This window comes from Molossus molossus, unplaced genomic scaffold (genome assembly GCF_014108415.1).
Source record: "Molossus molossus isolate mMolMol1 unplaced genomic scaffold, mMolMol1.p scaffold_m16_p_32, whole genome shotgun sequence".
In the NCBI taxonomy this organism is placed as follows: domain Eukaryota; kingdom Metazoa; phylum Chordata; class Mammalia; order Chiroptera; family Molossidae; genus Molossus; species Molossus molossus.
This window is the reverse complement of record NW_023425369.1, coordinates 271,322-291,075: the sequence shown is the minus strand read 5'-3', so window position 1 is coordinate 291,075 and position 19,754 is coordinate 271,322. Positions and strand designations below refer to the sequence as shown.

At 45.0% G+C, this 19,754-nt stretch overlaps 1 protein-coding gene across 1 annotated transcript in view; it reads right to left on the bottom strand.

Moving 5' to 3' along the window:
* FAM171A1 (family with sequence similarity 171 member A1) overlaps positions 1–19,754 on the bottom strand; it is a 151,700-nt gene that overhangs the window by 26,665 nt on the left and 105,281 nt on the right. The window contains exon 5 of the mRNA XM_036281211.1: positions 14,858–15,034. Coding sequence (XP_036137104.1) covers positions 14,858–15,034 — 177 coding nt within the window. The remainder of the gene's footprint in view (positions 1–14,857; positions 15,035–19,754) is intronic.

Sequence of the window (19,754 nt, the reverse complement as noted above, 5' to 3'; positions counted from 1 at the left end):
CAACCACTCAACTCTGTGGGTGTAATGAGAAAGCACTCATATAGCCCATACGCAAACAAATGGGCTCGGTTGTGTTCCAATGTCTTAGTCCATTCAGGCTGCTATAAAAAAGTACCATAGACTGGGTGGCTTACAAACAACAGTAATTCATTTCTCACAGTTCTGGAGGCTGGAAGTACAAGATCAAGGTGCCATCAAATTTAGCATTGGTGAGGACCTGCCTTCTGGTTCATGGATGACAGACACCTTCTCGCCTTGTCCTCACATGGCCGATGGGGCCACGGATCTCTCTGGGGTCCCTTTTATAAGGGCACTAATCCTATTCATGGGAGCTGTACCTTCATGACTTAATGAAGGGCCCACCTAACAATATCACATTGGGAGTTAGGTTTCAACATATGAATTTTGTGATGAGATACAAACATTCAGTCTATAGCATCCAATAAAACTTTATTTAGGTAAACTTAACGTTTGAATTTTATATAATTTCATGTATCATGAGATACTCTTTGGTTTTTTTTGGACTCTTTCCTTCCCCATTTAAAAATGTAAAAACCACCCTTAGCTCTTGGGCCACAGTTTGCCGACACTTATTTATGTGAAAACATTTTCATGGATTTACAAATTGGTTGCTAAATACTCTGGAATTGTAATTACGTGCAAAAGTAGATAACTTAAAGTATTAAACTGGTTTGAAGTGATTATCAAACTTGAATTAATCATAAGGAGCAGTTAATTAGTAAATAGTGTTACATGCTGAAGATGTGTTCCTTTTTTAAAAAATTTATTTTTCTTTATTGATTTTAGAGAAAGAGGAAGGGAGAGGGAGAGAGAGACGGAAACATCAATGAGAGAAAAGATGGATTGGCTGCCTCCTGCATGCCCCCCACTGGAGATCAGGTCTACAACCTGGGTATGTGCCCTGACCGGGAATCCAACCAGCGACCTCTTGGTGCCTGGGTCAACACTCAACCACTGAGACACACTGGCCGGGGTGTGTTCCTGTTTTTTTCCTGATCTGATAACACTGCCTTGGAACTTTAAAAAAAAATAAAGTATTTTATTTTTCAAATATGCTTTATTGATTTTTAAAGAGAAAGGAAGGGAGAGAGAGAAACATTAACATGAAAGCAAAACACGGATCGGCTGCCACCCACATGCCCCTCCACTGGGGACTGAGCCTGTAACCCAGACATGAGCTTTGACTGGGAATCTAACTGGCAACCCCACAAACTGAGCCCTACAAGCCAGGGCAAGAACTTTTTACTTAATTGAAATAATTTAATTTATACTTAAATAATATTATTGAGTATAATAATAGTTTTTAAAAACCCTTATGAAATATGTAGGCTTCTACTGAATTTAATAAGTTAAAGAACATAAGGTTTCTTTGAAATGTCCATCCAATCTTAATGTTTTCAGAAAACACATTTTAATTCATTTGGTTATTTTTGTCCTCACTCGAGGACTTTTTTTTTTTTTTATATTTTGTTCAGATAGAGTGGGAGGGAGAGAGAGAGAGAGAGAGAAACATCGACGTGAAAGGGACACATCGAGTGGTTGCCACCCACACGACCCAACCAGGGCCAGGGACAAACTGCAACCGAGGTACGTGCCCTTAGCGGGAACCGAACCCGGGTCTCTCTGGACCGCAGGCTGATGCTCTAACCGCTGAGCCAAACCGGCCAGGGCCATTTGGTTATTTTTGAATGACTATCCAAATGTTAGCTTTTTCTCTGCATACAGTCTGTTATAGCCAGAAATTTGGCAGTTATATTTTTCACAGTAGTTAAAAGGCCATTTAAATGGAAATAGATCAACTACACAATGAAGATTCCCAACAGAAAAGGCTCAATGCCATGAGGATTATTTCCAGAGAGGAAATACAGAACTGGGTAACTTCAGAGGCTTCACTGATTTCTACTTTGTGTTAGTTTTCTATTGTTGCTGTAATAAATTACCATGGGCTTAGGGGCTTAAAAACACCACAAATGAATTCTCTTATAGTTCTGGAGGTCAGAAGTCCAATTTCACTGGGCTATACAGTCCTTCTGGAGGTTGTGAAGGGAGAATTGGTTCCTTGACCTTTTCAGTTTCTTGTGGCTGCCTGCACTCCCTCAACAGTGGCTGCTTTCTCCGTTTTCAAAATGCACCACTCTAGTTCTGGCTTCACTGGCATCACACTGACCTCCTCAGACTCTGACACCCCTTTGTCCCTCTGAAGGACCGCTGGGACTACAGTGGGCTCATTTGGACAATCCAGGAGAATGGCCTCATCCCAAGACTTTAACTCAACCACATCAGTACCATCCTTTTACCAGGTAAAGTAATATTCACAGGGTCCCAGGGATTCTGATGTGGAGATATTTGAGAGGTCATTATTCAGTCTGCCACATATATACCATTTTCTAAAAATAAAATGTTATCTTTGAGCTGTATACAAAACTAGTGCAACCAAGGATGGTGCTGCTATAGACCTGCGCCATATTGTTATGACATGAATCTAGAGAAAGCTTCATTGTACAGTTGACCCCTGAACAGACAAAAATGCTCGTGTAACTTATTTTTAAATTATGTTTGTTGATTTTTAAAAAACATTTAACTTTATTCTATTCTAAGTTTGTATCATATTGTTATTCTTTGTTGTTGTTAGTCCTCACCCAAAAACACTTTTACATTGATTTTTTTTAGGTAGAGTGGGAGGGAGGGAGGGAGAGAGAGAGGAGAGAGAGAGAAACATCAATTGGGTGCCTCCTGCACGACCCCGACTGGGTTGGGGATCAAACCTGCAACCCAGGTACACACCCTTGACTGGGAATTGAACCCGAGACCCTTTGTTCTGTGGGCTGACACTTGAATCACTGAGCCAAACTGGTCAGAGCTTTATCGATTTTTTGAAGAGAGAGGAAGGAAGAGGGAGGCAGAAAGAGAAACACTGATGTGAGAGAGAAGCTTCGATCAGCTGCCTCATGTACACATGAGGACCGAACCCACAACCTGAGTATGTGTCCCGACTGGGAATCAAACTGGCGACCTTCTGGTGCACACAGCGATGTTCAACCAACAGAGCCACTCTGGCCAGCGCGCTTGTATAACTTTTGACTCTCCCCAAACTTAGTTGTCCCTCAGGATCTGCAGGGGTATTGGTTCCAGGAACCCCCAGCCCCAGTTACAAAAAGCCACAGACACTCAAGTCCCCTATATAAAATGGTGCAGAACAATGCATGTAGGAGCCCCCACATTCACAGATTCCCAACCACAGACTGAAAATACTATTTTCTATCCGTGGTTGTGTTGTAGGACAATGAAAAGTTAGGACAATTCTGAGACAAGAGGAATAGGGAAACTGAAGCAGGAAAATTGACGTCAAGAAGCTCTGCAGGCTGCTGGTAGCCCTTATCTTGAGAACAAGGTTAAAACCTCTCCTTCCACAGAAGAGTGCAGAAGAGGAGGGGGAAGGGAAGGGGAGAGGAGGAGGAATCAAGGACCACTTAGTGCAAATCTTCCTGAAGTTGTTCGAATAGCAGGGAGGAAGAGAAAAGAGGGGTATATAAACAAAAAAGCCAGGTGCTCCCCATAAAGTGTGAAAAAGTGATAAAGAAAAGGGGAGACGTTTAGAGTTAATCTGTACCAGGATATCTAGAAACTTTTAAAAAAAATTTATAGATAGCCCTGGCTGGTTTGGCTCAGCGGCTGGAACATGGGGCTGTGGACCAGAGCCTCCCGGGTTTGGTTCCCGCTAAGGGGCACGTACCACAAAACAAACAAACAAACAAACAAACAAACAAACAAACAAACAAACAAACAAACAAAAAACTTATAGACAGAGGGTATGTAAGGCAGAAACCACCCACGCACTTGCTCTTCAGATCAGCTGAGAGCCCGTCTGTGCTTCATAAGCCAGAAGTATAGCTTTGCTCTCTTTGTTTCATTAATAAATGTGCGTGCTTTAATGTTTTAATAAAGTCACTTGCCTTAATGTTTTAATAAATACACTACCCAACACAATCAAGGTCTTGCCTATAAATTTTTTTATAGGGGAAGATAAGGATGGAGGCTGGGGACAGCCCGCTCCCTCTGACTCAGGGGCTGTCCGATACCACCTCTCTGGTGTCTGTGAGGTGCCTGTCACATTTTGGTGCCTTGACTCAGATCAAAGAGCATGATTAAGAGCTGAGTTGATCGCTGCTAGTTAACTCTTCACTGCACAGTCATCCTTCCTCTTCTGTTTTGCCATCGGGGTTAGGGGGTTGCAGCATAACAAAAATTAGCAAGACATACTAGGCCTGTGTTTGGAGGCAGGAAATTGAAAAGAAAACAAAATGAGTGCTTGGGTTCCCACCCAAGTTCTGAGGGACAAAGAGGCAAATTTCTCCCTCAGGTTCAAGTCTTGAATGTCCTTATGTTAGGGCCATGCAGAGGTGTCGGGTTGAACCCTAAGATGTGCAGGGGCCTCACAGGGACTCCAAAATATGACTGTAAACTATGACCCCTCCAGGGAGCGCACCTCAGGCCTGGCCACCCCGCGCTCCGGGGCCTCACGGTTGTTCTAGACAGCCAGAGAAACCAGACACGTGAGAGGAGTGGAGGTGCCCACAGGCTTCCCCGCCTCTGGAGCTCCCTCCACAAGCAGCACATCTGACCCACTACACAAACCCTTAGCTTTTCTGCCTCTGGAGCATGGATGAGAGAAGAGTAAGTTTCAATTGCCAAGCAGCTGTCCATAGGGCTTCACCTTTCTGCTCAACCCTCCCGGTGGCTCCTGGAAGCTCTGTTTACATCTATATGCTCCTTGTAGAAAATGCAAAGAGGGAGAGTGTTGCCTTTGTGGGGCAGCAAGGGAAAGAATCTATTGGGAACCCTTCAAGTTTCAGGAAAAAGAAAAAAACAAAACAAAAACAAACACCCAGAGGAAGTTCCTCCGCTGGCTGGCTTTCCAGGCACAGCCAGGGGAGTCAAGGCCTGAACCAATTAACCAGCAGCTCCTGCTGACATGTAAACAAAGGCTTAGGCGAGATACTCCAGTCATACCAAGTGGGGTTAGGGTCCTAACAGTGTTTGCAGGACTAATTAGGGCTCTTCACTTCTCCCCACTAATTAGGAGACTGCTGTACCAATTATGGAATAAATGGGATAAAGGGACGGTTTTCCTGTACATACTCTGGCTCTGATACCTAATTCTGACGCCCGAAGGCAATTTGTCAAATATCTTCTTGAAAGCGCGGAAAGGTGGAACAGGGAACGTTGGCTTTGTCCTGCGTAACCTTACCAAAATGTAGGGGATGTCAGTGCTTGCCCTGTTTGGGTGTGGACGAAGGAAGGGCTGCCCATGCTACACCGGCATCTGCCATGCCTGGATCCACAGGACTCCCAGCTGGGGGGACAGAGGGCAATGGCAGATTTTCAGACATTCCAGTGGACAGATGTATTGGATAGCAAATTTTTCCGAGGGAATGAGAATATTACAGGAATTTGGAAGGGTTCTGTCTTTACAAAGGCTGGTGGGAGAAGATATACTGTATTTCTTACTCCAGCAGGGCCTTTGGCAGGAAAGACAGGCCAGTAACTGGTGGCATTGCTGCCTGAATAGAACAGGAGTGTGCCCAGAAGGCATGGGGCCTCCCCGGGCAATACAGGGAGGAAGGGGTCGGAGGAGGTTTTAAGTCAACTAAGACTAGAGACATGGGGAGAGAGGGTTGGTTACACAGTAAGACTAGTGAAGTCTGGTAACCCAGAACACGGGTTACATAGTACAAACCAGTTAAGTCTGGAGACCCAGGCACAGGTTACACAGTAAAGACCTGTTAAGTCCAGAAACCCAAGGATTACACAGTAAAGAACAATTAAGTCTGGAAATCCAGGTTATGGGTTACACAGTAAGACTAGTTAAGTCTGATGACCCAGAACATGGATCACACAGTAAGGGCTGGTTAAGTTTGGGAACCCAGGCACAGGTTACACAATAAGGATCGGCTAAGTTTGGAAACCTAGGGGTTTACACAGTAAGGACTGGTTAAGCCTAGAAACCCGAGGACTTTTGATTAAATCTGGAAATCCAGGTTACGATTTACACAGTGAGACTAGTTAAGTCTAGAAACCCCACCTGAGAAGGGATGCCTTCTCCAGGCGGTTTCATAGGAGACAGAATGGGGCGGGGGGTGGGGGTGGGCATTCTCTTCTCTTTTCTCTTTCAGATGGGAAACCAAAATTCAGAACCAAAAAATTCACTTCTGGGATGCATTTTAAAGAACTGGGACAACTCAGACCTTAGAGAGAAAAAGATTGATTTTCTTTTGTAATACAGCTTAGCTCGATAGAAGTCTGGCCAGGCAATGGGAGCCTAAACTGTAACACAATGTTACAATTAGACTTATTCTGTCGAAGGCGGGGCAAATAGTCTGAAATCCTATCTAGGTCTATATGGCCCTGAGAAATAACTTCAACTATATGAGAACTGTGAGGTGGATCCTGCACTCTTAGCAGCCACTGCAAAGAAGGAACTCAATCCTGAGAGTGAATGCCCAATTCCACCCACAGTGCCGATTGCACCCACAGGGCCCGATTCCACCCACAGTGCCGATTCTACCCACAGTGCCGATTCCACCCACAGTGCCCGATTCCACCCACAGTGCCCCGACAACTGGCTGCCCCAGAGCTAGTGCCCCCCTGTGCTGAAGCAACCAGCTGTGGGGAGGATGACACAATCAATTCCAAAAGATGACAAAAAATACCACCTGGGCCCTGGCCGGTTTGGCTCAGCGGTTAGAGCGTTGGCCTGCAGTCCAGAGAGACCTGGGTTCAGTTCCCGCTAGGGGCACGTACCTCGGTTGCAGTTTGTCCCCGGCCCTGGTCGGTCGTGCGGGTGGCAGCCACTCGATGTGTCCCTTCACATCGATGTTTCTCTCTCTCTCTGTTCCTCTCTCTCCCTCCTACTCTACCTGAACAAAAAAATGGGAAAATGTCCTCGGATGAGGATTTAAAAAAAAAAAAAAATACCACCTGGAATCTTCCCTTTGAGGGAAGCCTGGGGGGGGGGGATAATAAGAGTTCAGGCTCCATTTAACATGCAAAACAGTGGGGGGGGGGGATAACAAGAGTTCAGGTTCCATTTAACATGCAAAACAGGCTTGGGAGTTTTACAGATGACCATGGTGAATGTATCAAGAATGGAGGAAGCTGTTATCACCCAGGCCCTAGCACATCTCTAAGGAAAGTTATAAATAGGAAGCCTGTTAAAGGAGTGGTTCAGGTCTGCAAAGGGCCTTGAACTTTGGAGGTGCATTTTATCCAATAGACAGCCCCAGCCATTAGGAAAAAGTAACAAAAACTACCCTTAGGACTCAACCCCCCACTGAGCAACTGGCAGAAATAACTTGCAGTGTTTTTAACAACTGAAACTGGGAAGAGAAAGAGCAAGAAAGCAAGCCTTTGAAATAAATGGCTCAGTTTTTCAGTCAGACATCACCTCAAGGGCACCTAACTCCCTGATTACAAAGAACATCAAAAGGTCAGTGTTGTCTGTGGACAAGAGGGTCACTGGAGAAGGGAGCGCCCTGGGAGGGGGCTCCAACTGCCCCACCAACAAGATCATCATCATTAAAAAGAGGGAGCCAAGGTTGACCCTTGACATGGCAGGTACATTTCATTGGACACGGGAACTACTTGCTCTGCTCTGACTTTCTTCCAAAACCTGGTTATCACTGGGATGAAGGGCATCCTTAACGCTACCATTTCACTCAACCCCTGGGCTGTGGCCTGAGGTATGTCACTTTTAGACATGCTTTTCTTATAGATCTGAGATGCCCCATTCCCTTATTAGGGAGAGACACCTTACCTAGTCTAAACTAAAAATGTAAACAAGGCTAAGATAATTAAAGGAAAACACATAAATGTGAATCTTTTAAACACTCCAAATTCTCCTCCTAGAGGGCCAGAGCTATAGCAGTGCCCTTGCTCAAGCTGCAGAAGCTACAAGGAGGGGGCCACACCCCTGTGAAGGAAAGAATGTGGCCCTTTAAAATACAGGCGGCGGGAGGCCAGGGAACCACTGCAGGCCCAGGAATGGCCCTTACACACACTACAAAAGCTACTGGGATGGGGATGGGGGCACTCCTCCCCTTGTAAAAGGGAGAAAAAAGGAGGTACTTTCAAACTGAAGCTGCTAAAATGCCCAAACCAAGTGTTTTACTGTATTAGGTTTTAAAATCAGCTCCCAGTACTTACCTGCCTTTGAATAGATTTAACCCCAAACTAGGAACACTTGTCAACATATGTAAACTGTACTCCCTCAGGGCTTTAGGGATGGCTCCTCATTTATTTGAAAATACTTCAGCCAAGGGATTAAGAAAGCTCCAACTGACCAAAGGGACCCTCCCCTACAATATGTTCATGGCCTGTTCATTTTTTTATTAATTTAGAATTTTGTGTCCCCCAGCCTGGGCTGGCTAGCAAAGCGGGGCCCAGGTCGTCCTGGCCCCACCCCTCCCCCACCCTCCCTTCCCTGTTCATTTCTAATAACAAAAATAACCACCCAGCAGGTCTAATACCTAGAGTACTTATTTACCCCAAGAGCCAGAACCCAGTCACCCCAAAGGAAATGGGCCATACTGGCTCTAGAGGTCCCACAAAGTAAGTAACAGCTTCAAGGATTTCTAGGAATAGCTGGCTTCTACCACCTGCAGATATCATGTTTTAGGACAAAGGACTCTAGCTAAGCTATGTCTCAGACCTCCAAGTCCTAGGTGTCTGTTACCCATTGGTCTCACGAGAATAACTCTATACCTAAAGGACAAGCTGCAGGTTCACTTACCTCAAATTAAACCTGTTTCTACAGGAACTTCAACCCAAGACCTACTCTTGTGAACCCAGCAGGGACCTCAAGCTCCTTTTCAAGAAACAAAAGCCTGTTACAGATACTAGGCATTAATATAATTGTCCTCCACTCCTCTGTCCTTCTTGTCAAATTTGTCACCTCTAGGAAACAGCAACTCCGTGTCACAATGACGATGCTCCTCCCAACTTTAGAGAATAAACCAACGGCATATCTGTTCCAATCTCCAATCCCACTCCCTGTGTCCCTTAGACCGGGCAGGGAAAGAGACTTCCATACCCTTACGTAGGCAGGACTACGATCAACTGTCAGCACGAAGCAATTACAGAAGACAGACTGGACTGTCCTCCCTCATCAACCTTAAAGGATTTTAAGAATAAAGTCTCTGAGGAAGGAATGTTTTTTTCTTTCTTTTCTTTCTAATTCTCACTCAGGAATATTTTCCCACTGATTTTCAGATAGAATGGGAGGGAGAGAGAGACAGACAGAAACATCAATGTGAGAGAGACACATCGACTAGCTGCCTCCCGCACGACCCTGACCAGGGCTGGGGATCAAACCACAACCAAGATACATGCCCTTGACTAGAATCCAACCCGCGATTCTTTGGTCCAAGGGCCAATGCTCTAACCGCTGAGCCAAACTGGCCAGGACGGAAGAGGGAATGTTTTATTAATGTTTTAATAAATACACTTGCCTTGATGTTTTAATAAATACACTACACAACACAATCAAGGTCTCTTCTATAAAGTCATTTATATGAGAAGACAGAGGTCAAGGTTGGGGTCAGCCTGCTCCCTCTGACTCAGGGGGCTGTCCATACACCTCTCTGGTGTCTGTGAGAGGGCCTGTCACAGTTGGTTGAATCTGTGGCTGGCCAAAGGTACATTTACTGGAAAAAATTCACCTATAAATGGACCCATGCAATTCAAACCACTATTGTTCAAAGGTCAATTGTATCAGGAACATAACTTTTTAGACTCCCAGCCCTACTCATCCATATTCAAACACAGTCACTCAAAAAAGAGGAAACAGGAAGAAATAGAAGAATAGAAGCAAAATGGAGAAAATTCAATATAACTGTCTCTTCTCTAAATAAGCTCAAAGCATCATCTCTTTGTTAAACATATATGTGCATAAGTAAGTGCAGGTAAAGTCTATATATACAGTCGTCTTAAGTACAAACATTACAATGTCATATCTTAAATTATCCTGACTTTAAAAACATCTAAATAATTCTCATCTGACTGAATCAATCAACAACATTTTGGTTGGGTACCTAGCCTGTGCCAGGAACTGTTCTTGATTATAAGGGGTCAAAGATAAGACTCGGAGGACACGACGGTAACTAGGAAAGTGCAAGGCCATGTCCTCCGGTGCTCCTGGTATCACTGCAGTATGTACAATGTACCTAAAGTAGTGCTCAGGGGAGGAGAAAGGGATGTGAAAGGAGAGATCCTGCTCACACACAGTGATGAGCTCTGAGGAAGACCTTCGTGTCCCCAGGGAACGGTAAGTAGTTTGGGGTGGCAGCCACAGAGGGTGTGCAGAAGACTGGCTGGAAGTAAGGCAGGGAGACAGGCAGGGCCAGCTCTGAAGAACCATGTGCCCGGCCAGGGAGTGCAGAAGGCCCACCATGAGTCGCTCTCAGACATTCTCCCGTGGGACAGTGGCCTGTGGTCCTGAAAGAGAGCTCCGGGGGAAGCCAGGGGACCCAGCAGAGCGAAGGAGAGGCTGAGGGCAGCCAGACGGCTGCTGGAATTGGCCAGAAAAGAGGGGAGCATCTGAGCAGAGGCAGAGGTACCAGAGAGAAGGACAGGAGAGGGTAAGTTGAAGAAATGCTGATCCAACCTCCACTTGCCTCTGCGAGGGACCAGACATGGCTGTGGGCGCGGAAGTGAAGCAGAAGAACGCACTGGCGATAACTTGGAGGTTTCTGTTGCGACGTTCTGGTAAATGACACCCTTACTAAGAGATGAACAGGAAGAGAGGTTGGAGTGAGGGAAGTCGATGAGTCTCGATGTTAGACATGTAGAATTGGAGTTTCCTATAGGGCATCCAGAAAGCGATGTCTAATAGACACACAGAGCAGAGAATCAGACTTGGGAATGGGAGAAGTGGTCAGATGCGCCAGCAACTGCAGGGAAAGTAAGTTTGGAGCTGGGTGCAGGGGTAAAGCCCATGGACTGGCAGATTAGGGGGACCCAGGGGGACACTGAGTCAGAAAGCCAAGGGAGAAGGGCCCTCCACAGAGGATGAAAAACCATCAAACGCTGCAGAGACATTAAGAGGATGAGGAGGTCACCTAATTTCACAATCATGCAGCTGCTGGTGAACTTGGTGACATTTGTTTTGGCAGAGTGGGAGGCAGAAGCAGCACATGACAACCCTTTGAGAAGTCTGGGCTCAGGGTAATTGGGGAAAGTGGTTTGGATGGTAAGGTACAAGAAAGACTCTATAGAATGAAGGCACCTTTGTTTACTAAGAATTTATTAAAAATTCTTAGGGCATACTTGCTATGTACACCAGGCACTGGACTAAACTCCTTACAAATATTAACTCATTTACTCCTTGGTATGGTTGATTTTATGTGTCAACTTGGCCAGGCCACAGTTCCCAAGATCGGTTCAAACATTTCTGGACACTGCTGTGAAAGTATTTTTAAGGTGAGATTAACATTTAAAATCAGTAGACTAGATAAAGCAGATTATTCTTTATATCGTGGGTGGGCCTCATCTAATCAGTTGACGCTTTTAAAAAAAGCATGGTTTGGCTCAGTAGTTTAGTGTCGATCCATGCACCAAGAGGTCGCTAGTTCGATTCCCAGTCAGGGCACATGTCCAGGCTGTGGGCCCAATCCCCAGTGGGGGCATGCAGGGGGCGGCCAGTCGATGTTCTCTCTCATCAATGTTTTTATCACTCCCTCTCTCTCTCTCAAATCAATAAAGGGGAAAAAAAAAAAAAGACTGAGCTCCCTCCCATAAGAAAAAAAATTTGCCAACAGACTTCCTTTGGGCTCAAACTGCAACATCAGCTGTTCTCTGAACCTCCAGCCTACTGGCCCACTCTGCAGATTTTGGACTTGCCAGCCTCCACAGCTGCATTAGCCAATTCCTTAAAATTTCTCTCCTCTCTCTCTCTCTCTCTCTCTCTCTCTCTCTCTCTCCACACACACACACACAAACACAATTTCTCTGGGGAACGCTGTCTAATACACTCTTTGTGACAACATTAGGTACTATTATCATCTCCATTTTACTTTAAGGGAAACTGGCACAGACAAGTTAAGTAACTTGGCCAGGGCCATACGGCAAGTAGCAGAGCTGGAATTCCAATCCAGTGTGCACCCCACCCTACCCCAGTCTCTGCTCTTAACCACATGCTGTGCTGCTGCTCAGAGCACTGCCCCAGGGGTGTTTGGGGCCAACCACAGGCCAATGCAGAGAGGCAGAATGCACAAGGAACAGCAATCTACAGATGCGGTCATATACAGGTGAGAAAACAGGCACATGTGATTTGCCCAAAGTGGGACTCACAGTGATACAAGCAGCAGAACCCAGGTTTTCAGGATATAAAATGCAAACTTTCCTCTTTCTCCTTCCTACTTTCTCTCCATTCTTCTTCATCCACGGCCTTCCCTCCCATCAGAATTCCCCTGCCCTGCAGAGATTCTCAGTCACACTCCCCTCATGTTCTCCCGGAGGGAGGCCCGGAAATCTTTGTGTTCTCACCACAAAGTGCGCTTCTTACCGAGCGCAGCGGAACAATCCAACAGCATCACGTTCAGTGCAACCCGTAAAACTGACGCATCCCACACAAATCATTATTTAGTCTCTCAGTAATTATTTAGAAAGTAAAACAAAACAAAACATGCCCCCCTGAAAGCCCAACAGGCATTTGATTCCAAATGTAAATTTTTTTTTTTTTTTTTTTATCCTCACCCGAGGATATTTTTCCTTTTTTTTTTGTACAGATAGAGTGGGAGGGAGAGAGAGGAAGGGAGAGAGAGAAACATCGATGTGAAGGGACACATCGAGTGGCTGCCACCCGCACGACCAACCAGGGCCGGGGACAAACTGCAACCGAAGTACGTGCCCTTAGCGGGAACTGAACCCGGGTCTCTCCCGACCGCAGGCTGACGCTCTAACCGCTGAGCCAAACTGGCCAGGGCGCCAAATGTAAATTTTTTATAAATTAACTACTCAAGGAATTAGGTGTCTTTGAAAATATATTCCTATAAAAAAAAATCTCCCAATAGTTTGAACTGGGTTATTTGAAAAGCAGCATTTTCAAGCTTGACTTTCATGGGACTGAGAACCACAGGGGTGTCGGAATCAACGTGCCAACAGAACCCTGAGCACTGGTATGTACTCCCACCTCATTATTATGAGTGTCAGCTATGAACTTCCTGAAGAAAAATTTGGAAATATGTATTAAAGCTTCAGAATCTGTACATTTTAACCCAGCAGTTCTACTTTTTCTAAAATTTTATCTAAGAAAATAATCATGACCGTGCATAAAGATTTCGCTATAAAGATATTTATTACTCTGGCCAGTTTGGCTCAGCGGTTAGACCATCAGCCCGCAGACCAGAGAGTCCTGGGTTCGGTTCCTGCTTAGGGCACGTACCTCGGTTGCTGTTTGTCCCTGGCCCTGGTTGGGTTGTGTGGGGGGCGACCAGTTGATGTGTCTCTCACATCGATGTTTCTCTCTCTTCCTCCCTCTCTCCCTCCCACTCTATCTGTAGATGAATGCAAAAATGTCCTCAGGTGAGGATTTAAAAAAAAAAAAAGATTTTATCACAGCACTGGTGAGAATAGTAATGTTTTTCCTGATTGCAGGGGATTGAGCCACCAAATTATCTCCATGTGATGGAATACTACGCATTCATTAACATTAACATTACAGAATAATAGCTAGTGCTGTGGAAAGATGTTCCTAACATATAAATAAATTTTAAGAGCACATTATAGAACAGTGTGTTGCATTTAATCTCATTTCTGTTAAATATGTATTTTGTGGAAGGCAACCTCTTAAGAGGGCCCCAACATCCCCCCATCGCGCGGTGTTCACAGCCCGCACAGTGCACCCCACACTGTTCCAGCGCTGTTCTCTGGGACCAAGAGCAGATGGAAAGAAGTGATGGCATGTCACTCTGACATTAGGTTATAAAAGACTGTGACTTCCATTTTGCCCACTTGTACTTTTTTAAAATTTGTATATATTTTTTATTTTCTCTTGGATCACTTGGAGCAAGCTGCTGTGCTGGGAGCAGCCCTATGGAGTTGCCCATGTGGGAAAGGACTGAAAACTTTGCCCAACAGTCTGTGAGAGATCAGAAGTGTGCTGCTAGCCCAGCTAAGCCTTGAGATGAATGGAGCCCTGGCTGACAGCCTGTCTGCAACCTTGCCAGAGACCCTGAGCCAGAACTATCATGTAGGTTGTGCCTGCTTCCTGACCCTCCAAACCTGTGAGATGACAGGTGTTCACTGCAGTCTAAAACTGCAGGGCTTGGGGGCCATTTGTTACAAAGCAACAGATAACTACTACATGCATACGTGCATAGTGAAATGACTGAAAGAATATAATCCAAAACACTAGTAGTGGTTCTCTCTAGGTGGTGGAATGAGTTTTTATTTTCTTTCTTTGTATAATGTTTTCCCCTTTTCAGAAAAAAAAAGAAAAGAAAACCCCACGACCAAGAGAGATCATATGACCTTCTAAAACATCAAAGCTTGAAGATTAGGAGGGCCACTTTTAGCTCTACTAACTTTCAAAGATTCTTTTCAAGTAAACTAGCTTTAATGTTTAAAAAAAATGAAAGAAAAAAGAAAAGAACTGCAAAGAACATGCCTGAACATCACAGTGGAGTGAGTGCTGCCCACTGGAAGGCACGCCTCGCACTGTGGGCAGCAGCACCCAATACCTTCATGGAGAGGAGGCTCCCACAAGCCTCCTAAAAGGAAAATCAAACAGGAATGAGGAAGTCATCTCTTAGCGGATCATCGGCACAGGTGTCTTGCTTACCCAGCTTCTGGTCAAACCGCCACGCTGCGACATAGGCATTGTGCCTCAGACTGCTCTGTGTGGCCAGGGGCACGGTGACATAAATGGGACCATCCACCAGCACCGGTGTTCCATCACTGCTGAGCAAGTGCACGCTGACAGCCGTGACTGGGCTCAGGTCGTACCTGGTGCCGTTTCCTGGAAGCAAGAGGCATTCTCCATCACATGCACACGAAGACCTACGGGGGCTGTGGAAACCATTTCTGAAAAAGTATTAACTGCTACCAATTACCGAGTTCCACGCCTCCTATTGGCCAGAGACTGCATTAAGCACTTTACACACGTAATCCCCACCTTGGCTTTCTAAGGTAGGAAAAATCCCCATCTTACACATAGAGAAACTGAGGCTCAGAGAGGGTCATAATGGGAGCCGGCCTAAGGGCACAGAATAGTGGGTGGTAGGGCTGGGATCCAAACTCAGGTTGCCCATTCTAATGACTGTACTTTGCTTTAAAAACAGTCTCCAAAGGGAAGGACTTGTCTATAATGTGATGGGGAGATGTGTGTAGAAATCCCTGAAACTGATTTCTATGCAAAGGGAGCCCCATGCACATGTTAATTATTTGGCAGATCCCCAAAATGAAACCCAAATTTTCAATTAGAAACTTCTTTTAAAAAAAAAAAGTACACTTCTTCAAGGAGGGCTTGAAAATATTAACTTACTTCTACTAAAAGTACACTATTGAAAACTTGGACTTGAAATATTTATGAGTCATTTTAGTTGCCTCTGTTATTTTGATCTGTTTAAAAGGAATTTAATATACCAATTATTCTGCATTAGAGGCCTTTTATCCAAGCCAATGCTTTAAGGACTGTCTACTTTACAGATAAATTAGACAATGCTTATCAGAGCGATATTTTATTTATACACTTAAGCAGTCCATTTTAGAAAACCTCTTCTCAAGTGAAATAGAATATCAGACAAAATGTACTCTGTCATAACTTTAAATCTTTCATTAAACACAATGACAAAAACACAATGATAAAAACATTTTAAACTACATTAGAACATAATCTATGGGATTTATTAAGCTATTTATATACTTACCTACCCATCAATTATCGGAGTGAATTCAAACCTCCAATTAGGAGCCAATTTAAACATTAAAAGCTTGTGGACGAAAAAGGGACCGCATACCAAACCTGACAAGCTCAGGGGAGGTCTACACTGCGGCCTTACAAACTCAGAGACCGAAAGTAACCCACAGGATGGTCTGAAATGAAAACTTTCTAACTAAAATTGAGTCATGGCAGGTAGTCATGTCCTTGACAAAGGCCAGTCTTTACCTTAACTGAGCCTGTCCACTATCTTCGTGCATAAAATACTATACCTTCGAAATTTTTCCAGACCCCTCAAGGCATAATCTCCCACCAGAGCAAAAGACAACAAAGCCCCCTATTGTTATCTTGCTCCCCAATATCATCTCCATGTGCTATAAATGTTAATTGTTAACTATCTTACACCCACCAGTGTAAGAGAAGTATGTCTCTTTATTTTACTCTTTATCCAATCTCAGAGATTTCCTTGCTTTGCTTTTTCCCATCCCCTTGATCTACCACCAGTGAATTTCATGTAACCGCCCCTCCTCCCTTTATGCCTCCTCCTTTGACTGTAATGTATAAAACAAACTACAAAACTGCCATTCTCTGGAGCATTTTCTCAATCTGTTGAGATTTTGCTTCCTGGCAATTGCTGTCAGTTTGGCTCAAATAAACTCATAAAAATATGGATGTTTCTTAGTGAGTTTTAGAGTTCCAACAAGTTCTAGCGAAACCCTTCATGGAGCCATTTCTGTACAGCTAATGACAGCAGTACCCTCTACAATGTTTACCCCTATCTGCTTTGCAATGTAGGGAAGGCATGGGAATGGGGATTTGATCAAAAGGTCCATATTGGAGTCACAGATTCAACTTCTGAAATCTTTGAGTCTGGCCATTTCATTTTAGGGTAAAGAAAACCAAAACCTAGAATTTACCTGATTTCTGGCTTTGGACAGAGACCCCAGCGTGCACTGCCCACAGGGAACACAGAAGCAAAGCCAGGCCTACAGTGTGTACCTCTCTACTAGGTTCTGTCAGACTCCCTCGATGAGATAGAACTTAAAACAAAGAGAAGTTAAATAACTTACTAGACGCTACATAAACAACTTAGAGATCATACTTCAGTTAGGTGGCCTTGCCCCCTTCCACCGAGGCAGGGAGTCTGAAGAGGGAAGCCCCAGGGAGTCAGAAAGCACTACAGATCGGCCTCAGCCCCCTTTCCTCCCACTGCACTCTGCCTCCTGATTCCCAGAAATGGCAACCCTGCTGTCCCCACCCATGACCTTCTGCTTCTCCCTTCCTATTATCTTGCACATTCCTGGCACAGGAAATAGAGTTCCAGTACCAACAGCTCACATGGCCTCTAGCAAGTGATTTCACTCCTCTGGGGTTTGTTTTACGTATTTGCAAAACTAAGGAGGTTGGGCTAGATGCTTTCCTGTGAGTCTATGGAAAGAAACGGACTCAGCTAGAGACATTCTGAAGTAAGCACAGCACTACAGAAAAGGGCATATTCATTTAATGCAATATGCATTAAGTTTGTGTGATTCAATGTTCTTTTAAAAGTCCTCTGAACTTATATGCATAAATGCATAACCAATGGACACAGACAATAGCGTGGTGAAGGCATGGAGTGGGTGGGTGGGGGTACGAGAAGTATTACATCTGTAATATTTCCCACAACAAAAACAAATTTAAAATAAAAAGTCCTCTGTTTGAAGACACTGCAGGCAATTCTGTTTGCTGAGGCCTCTTTTCTCAGTGCTCCACTAAATGCCTTCCAAATGACCCTCCATCTGCCCTCCCACTATCTTTATTCTGGAAAGATTCATACTTTGAAAGGCTAAATTGTTTCCCTCCAGTCCTTGTTATGAGACTGTAACTGTATAAAATACCGAATTCTGTGTATGAGGGGGTCTTTCCTTTCTGTTCCATCTTGACGTGACCTGGCTTCCGTCATTGAATAAAGAGAGGCGTCAGGCCGAAGCAGCAGGACCAGGGGGCAGCACCATGGCCCACACGCGTCACTTGTAACATGAGGTGTTTTGCTCAGATAGCATCTAAGGTACTGGCTTGCATTCCATTACCAACTTTTCTGACTGCAGAACAACTCTGCCCATTAGTCATTTTACTGACTCCCTCCGTCTTCCAGGAGTCGCTAGCAGAAGTGATTTCTAGAAAACCCCTTGGGGACGCCACAGAACAGTGCTGTGCTCTCTCAGCAACCACAGGGGAGAGTGTAATGCTGTGCAGGCGTGGTCTGTGGCCCTTTGTGACGCCAGGAAACTAAGGGCCGATGGGAGGGCATCGGCAAGAGAGAAAGTGGCCAAAATCTCCACATGGCTGCGTTTCTCCATCTACAATTCCAAAAGCTCCCTCTAAACCAGACACAGCTCCCCTTAGGACGCTCCAAGGAAGCCAACTTTGGAGCACTTTCCCACCATATCTGTGGTGTCTGTTCACCTTCACTGAAATCTAGCTACGGCCTATCAGCTCACCCAGGTACGCGTGGCCCAGGCTCTCAGTTACGCTCAAATCTCTTAGATGCGGTTTATAAAACAGGACAATGGTGGTGCAGAGGGGCAGCTTGCAGAGTGACCTGCAGACGGGCACCCCGCTGATGAGCTGTGGTGGAGCCCCAGGGAGTGCGAGCTCCCACAGCCTCACTGGCAAACACACTGCAGGGCAGCTGCCTTTCCTGGCAGCACTGAAGGATGCTTCCAACATCCACCGATCAGTTGTTTCAGTGGAAAAGAGGCTGAATGTAAGTAACCTTCCAAAGACCTCGCTTCCTCTGAAGCAACAGTGATTTTTAAATAAAACAAACTCCCCCCAAATCAATAGTCTTGAGTCTTTGTGTTTTTCTTCCCCCATCATCTTGGATTTCATAATTTATCCAAGAGAGATCATTTCTCCAAGTTGGGGTTGAATGATTGTGCACTGCTTTGTCAGGGAGACCGGGTGGAGATCGCACGATGGTCTCAGATTACACTTGATTATATTCTCCGGAACACGAGCTTTCTCCCAGGGCTATACATTTAAAGTAAAAGTTAACACTTTTCCTCAATAATGTTTACTTAAGATGACTACCATGCATCTGTCCGATTACTGACTAGTAATTGCATCAGCATCACATAAAAATTAAAGGAAGAAACATTTCCGAAAACAAGTTCGGCAGAGGGAAGAAAAGCAAATGACAAATCACCAGGCCACCTTGATCGGTAACCAGTAATTTATTAATATCTACAAAAACGGATCAGTCGTTGCAGGCTTAGAAGCTTGTCCAGAATGATCAGGTATGCAATCATTCTGATGGGATTGATAGTCAATGAAAGTGTCCCTGGGAAATGTAGTAACTTACTCACCCAGCAGGATTTAACCCAGAACAGCCTCTGGTTTTTGAGTTTATGTTGTGACTAAACTAAATTGTCCAGGAAAAGAAAAGGGGGAGACAACAAAACAAGTCAGGACTTCAGAATCCGCCACTCCCCCGACACCAGAAGGACTGGGGACCATGTTAGCAGGGAGCACCTGATGTGCTGTTGACCGTGAGCAGGGGTGGAAGGCACATGTCTCTAGTCTTTACTAACAAGGGTTTATTACAAATTTTCTGGCTAGTGGTGTTTACTTTCTCTGATCTTTTGGGGGTGGAGAGCACTGGTTAGCTCATCTTGGATCAGCCCGGTGCCCCCTTCCCTCCCAGCTGTGCCTCTCTACAAGGCCCAGCTGCTCGCCAAACACAGGGCCAAGGGGCAAGTGGGCTGAGGGGCAGAAAACCTCAGACTCTGGTCTTATACTTTTTAACAAAAATACAATT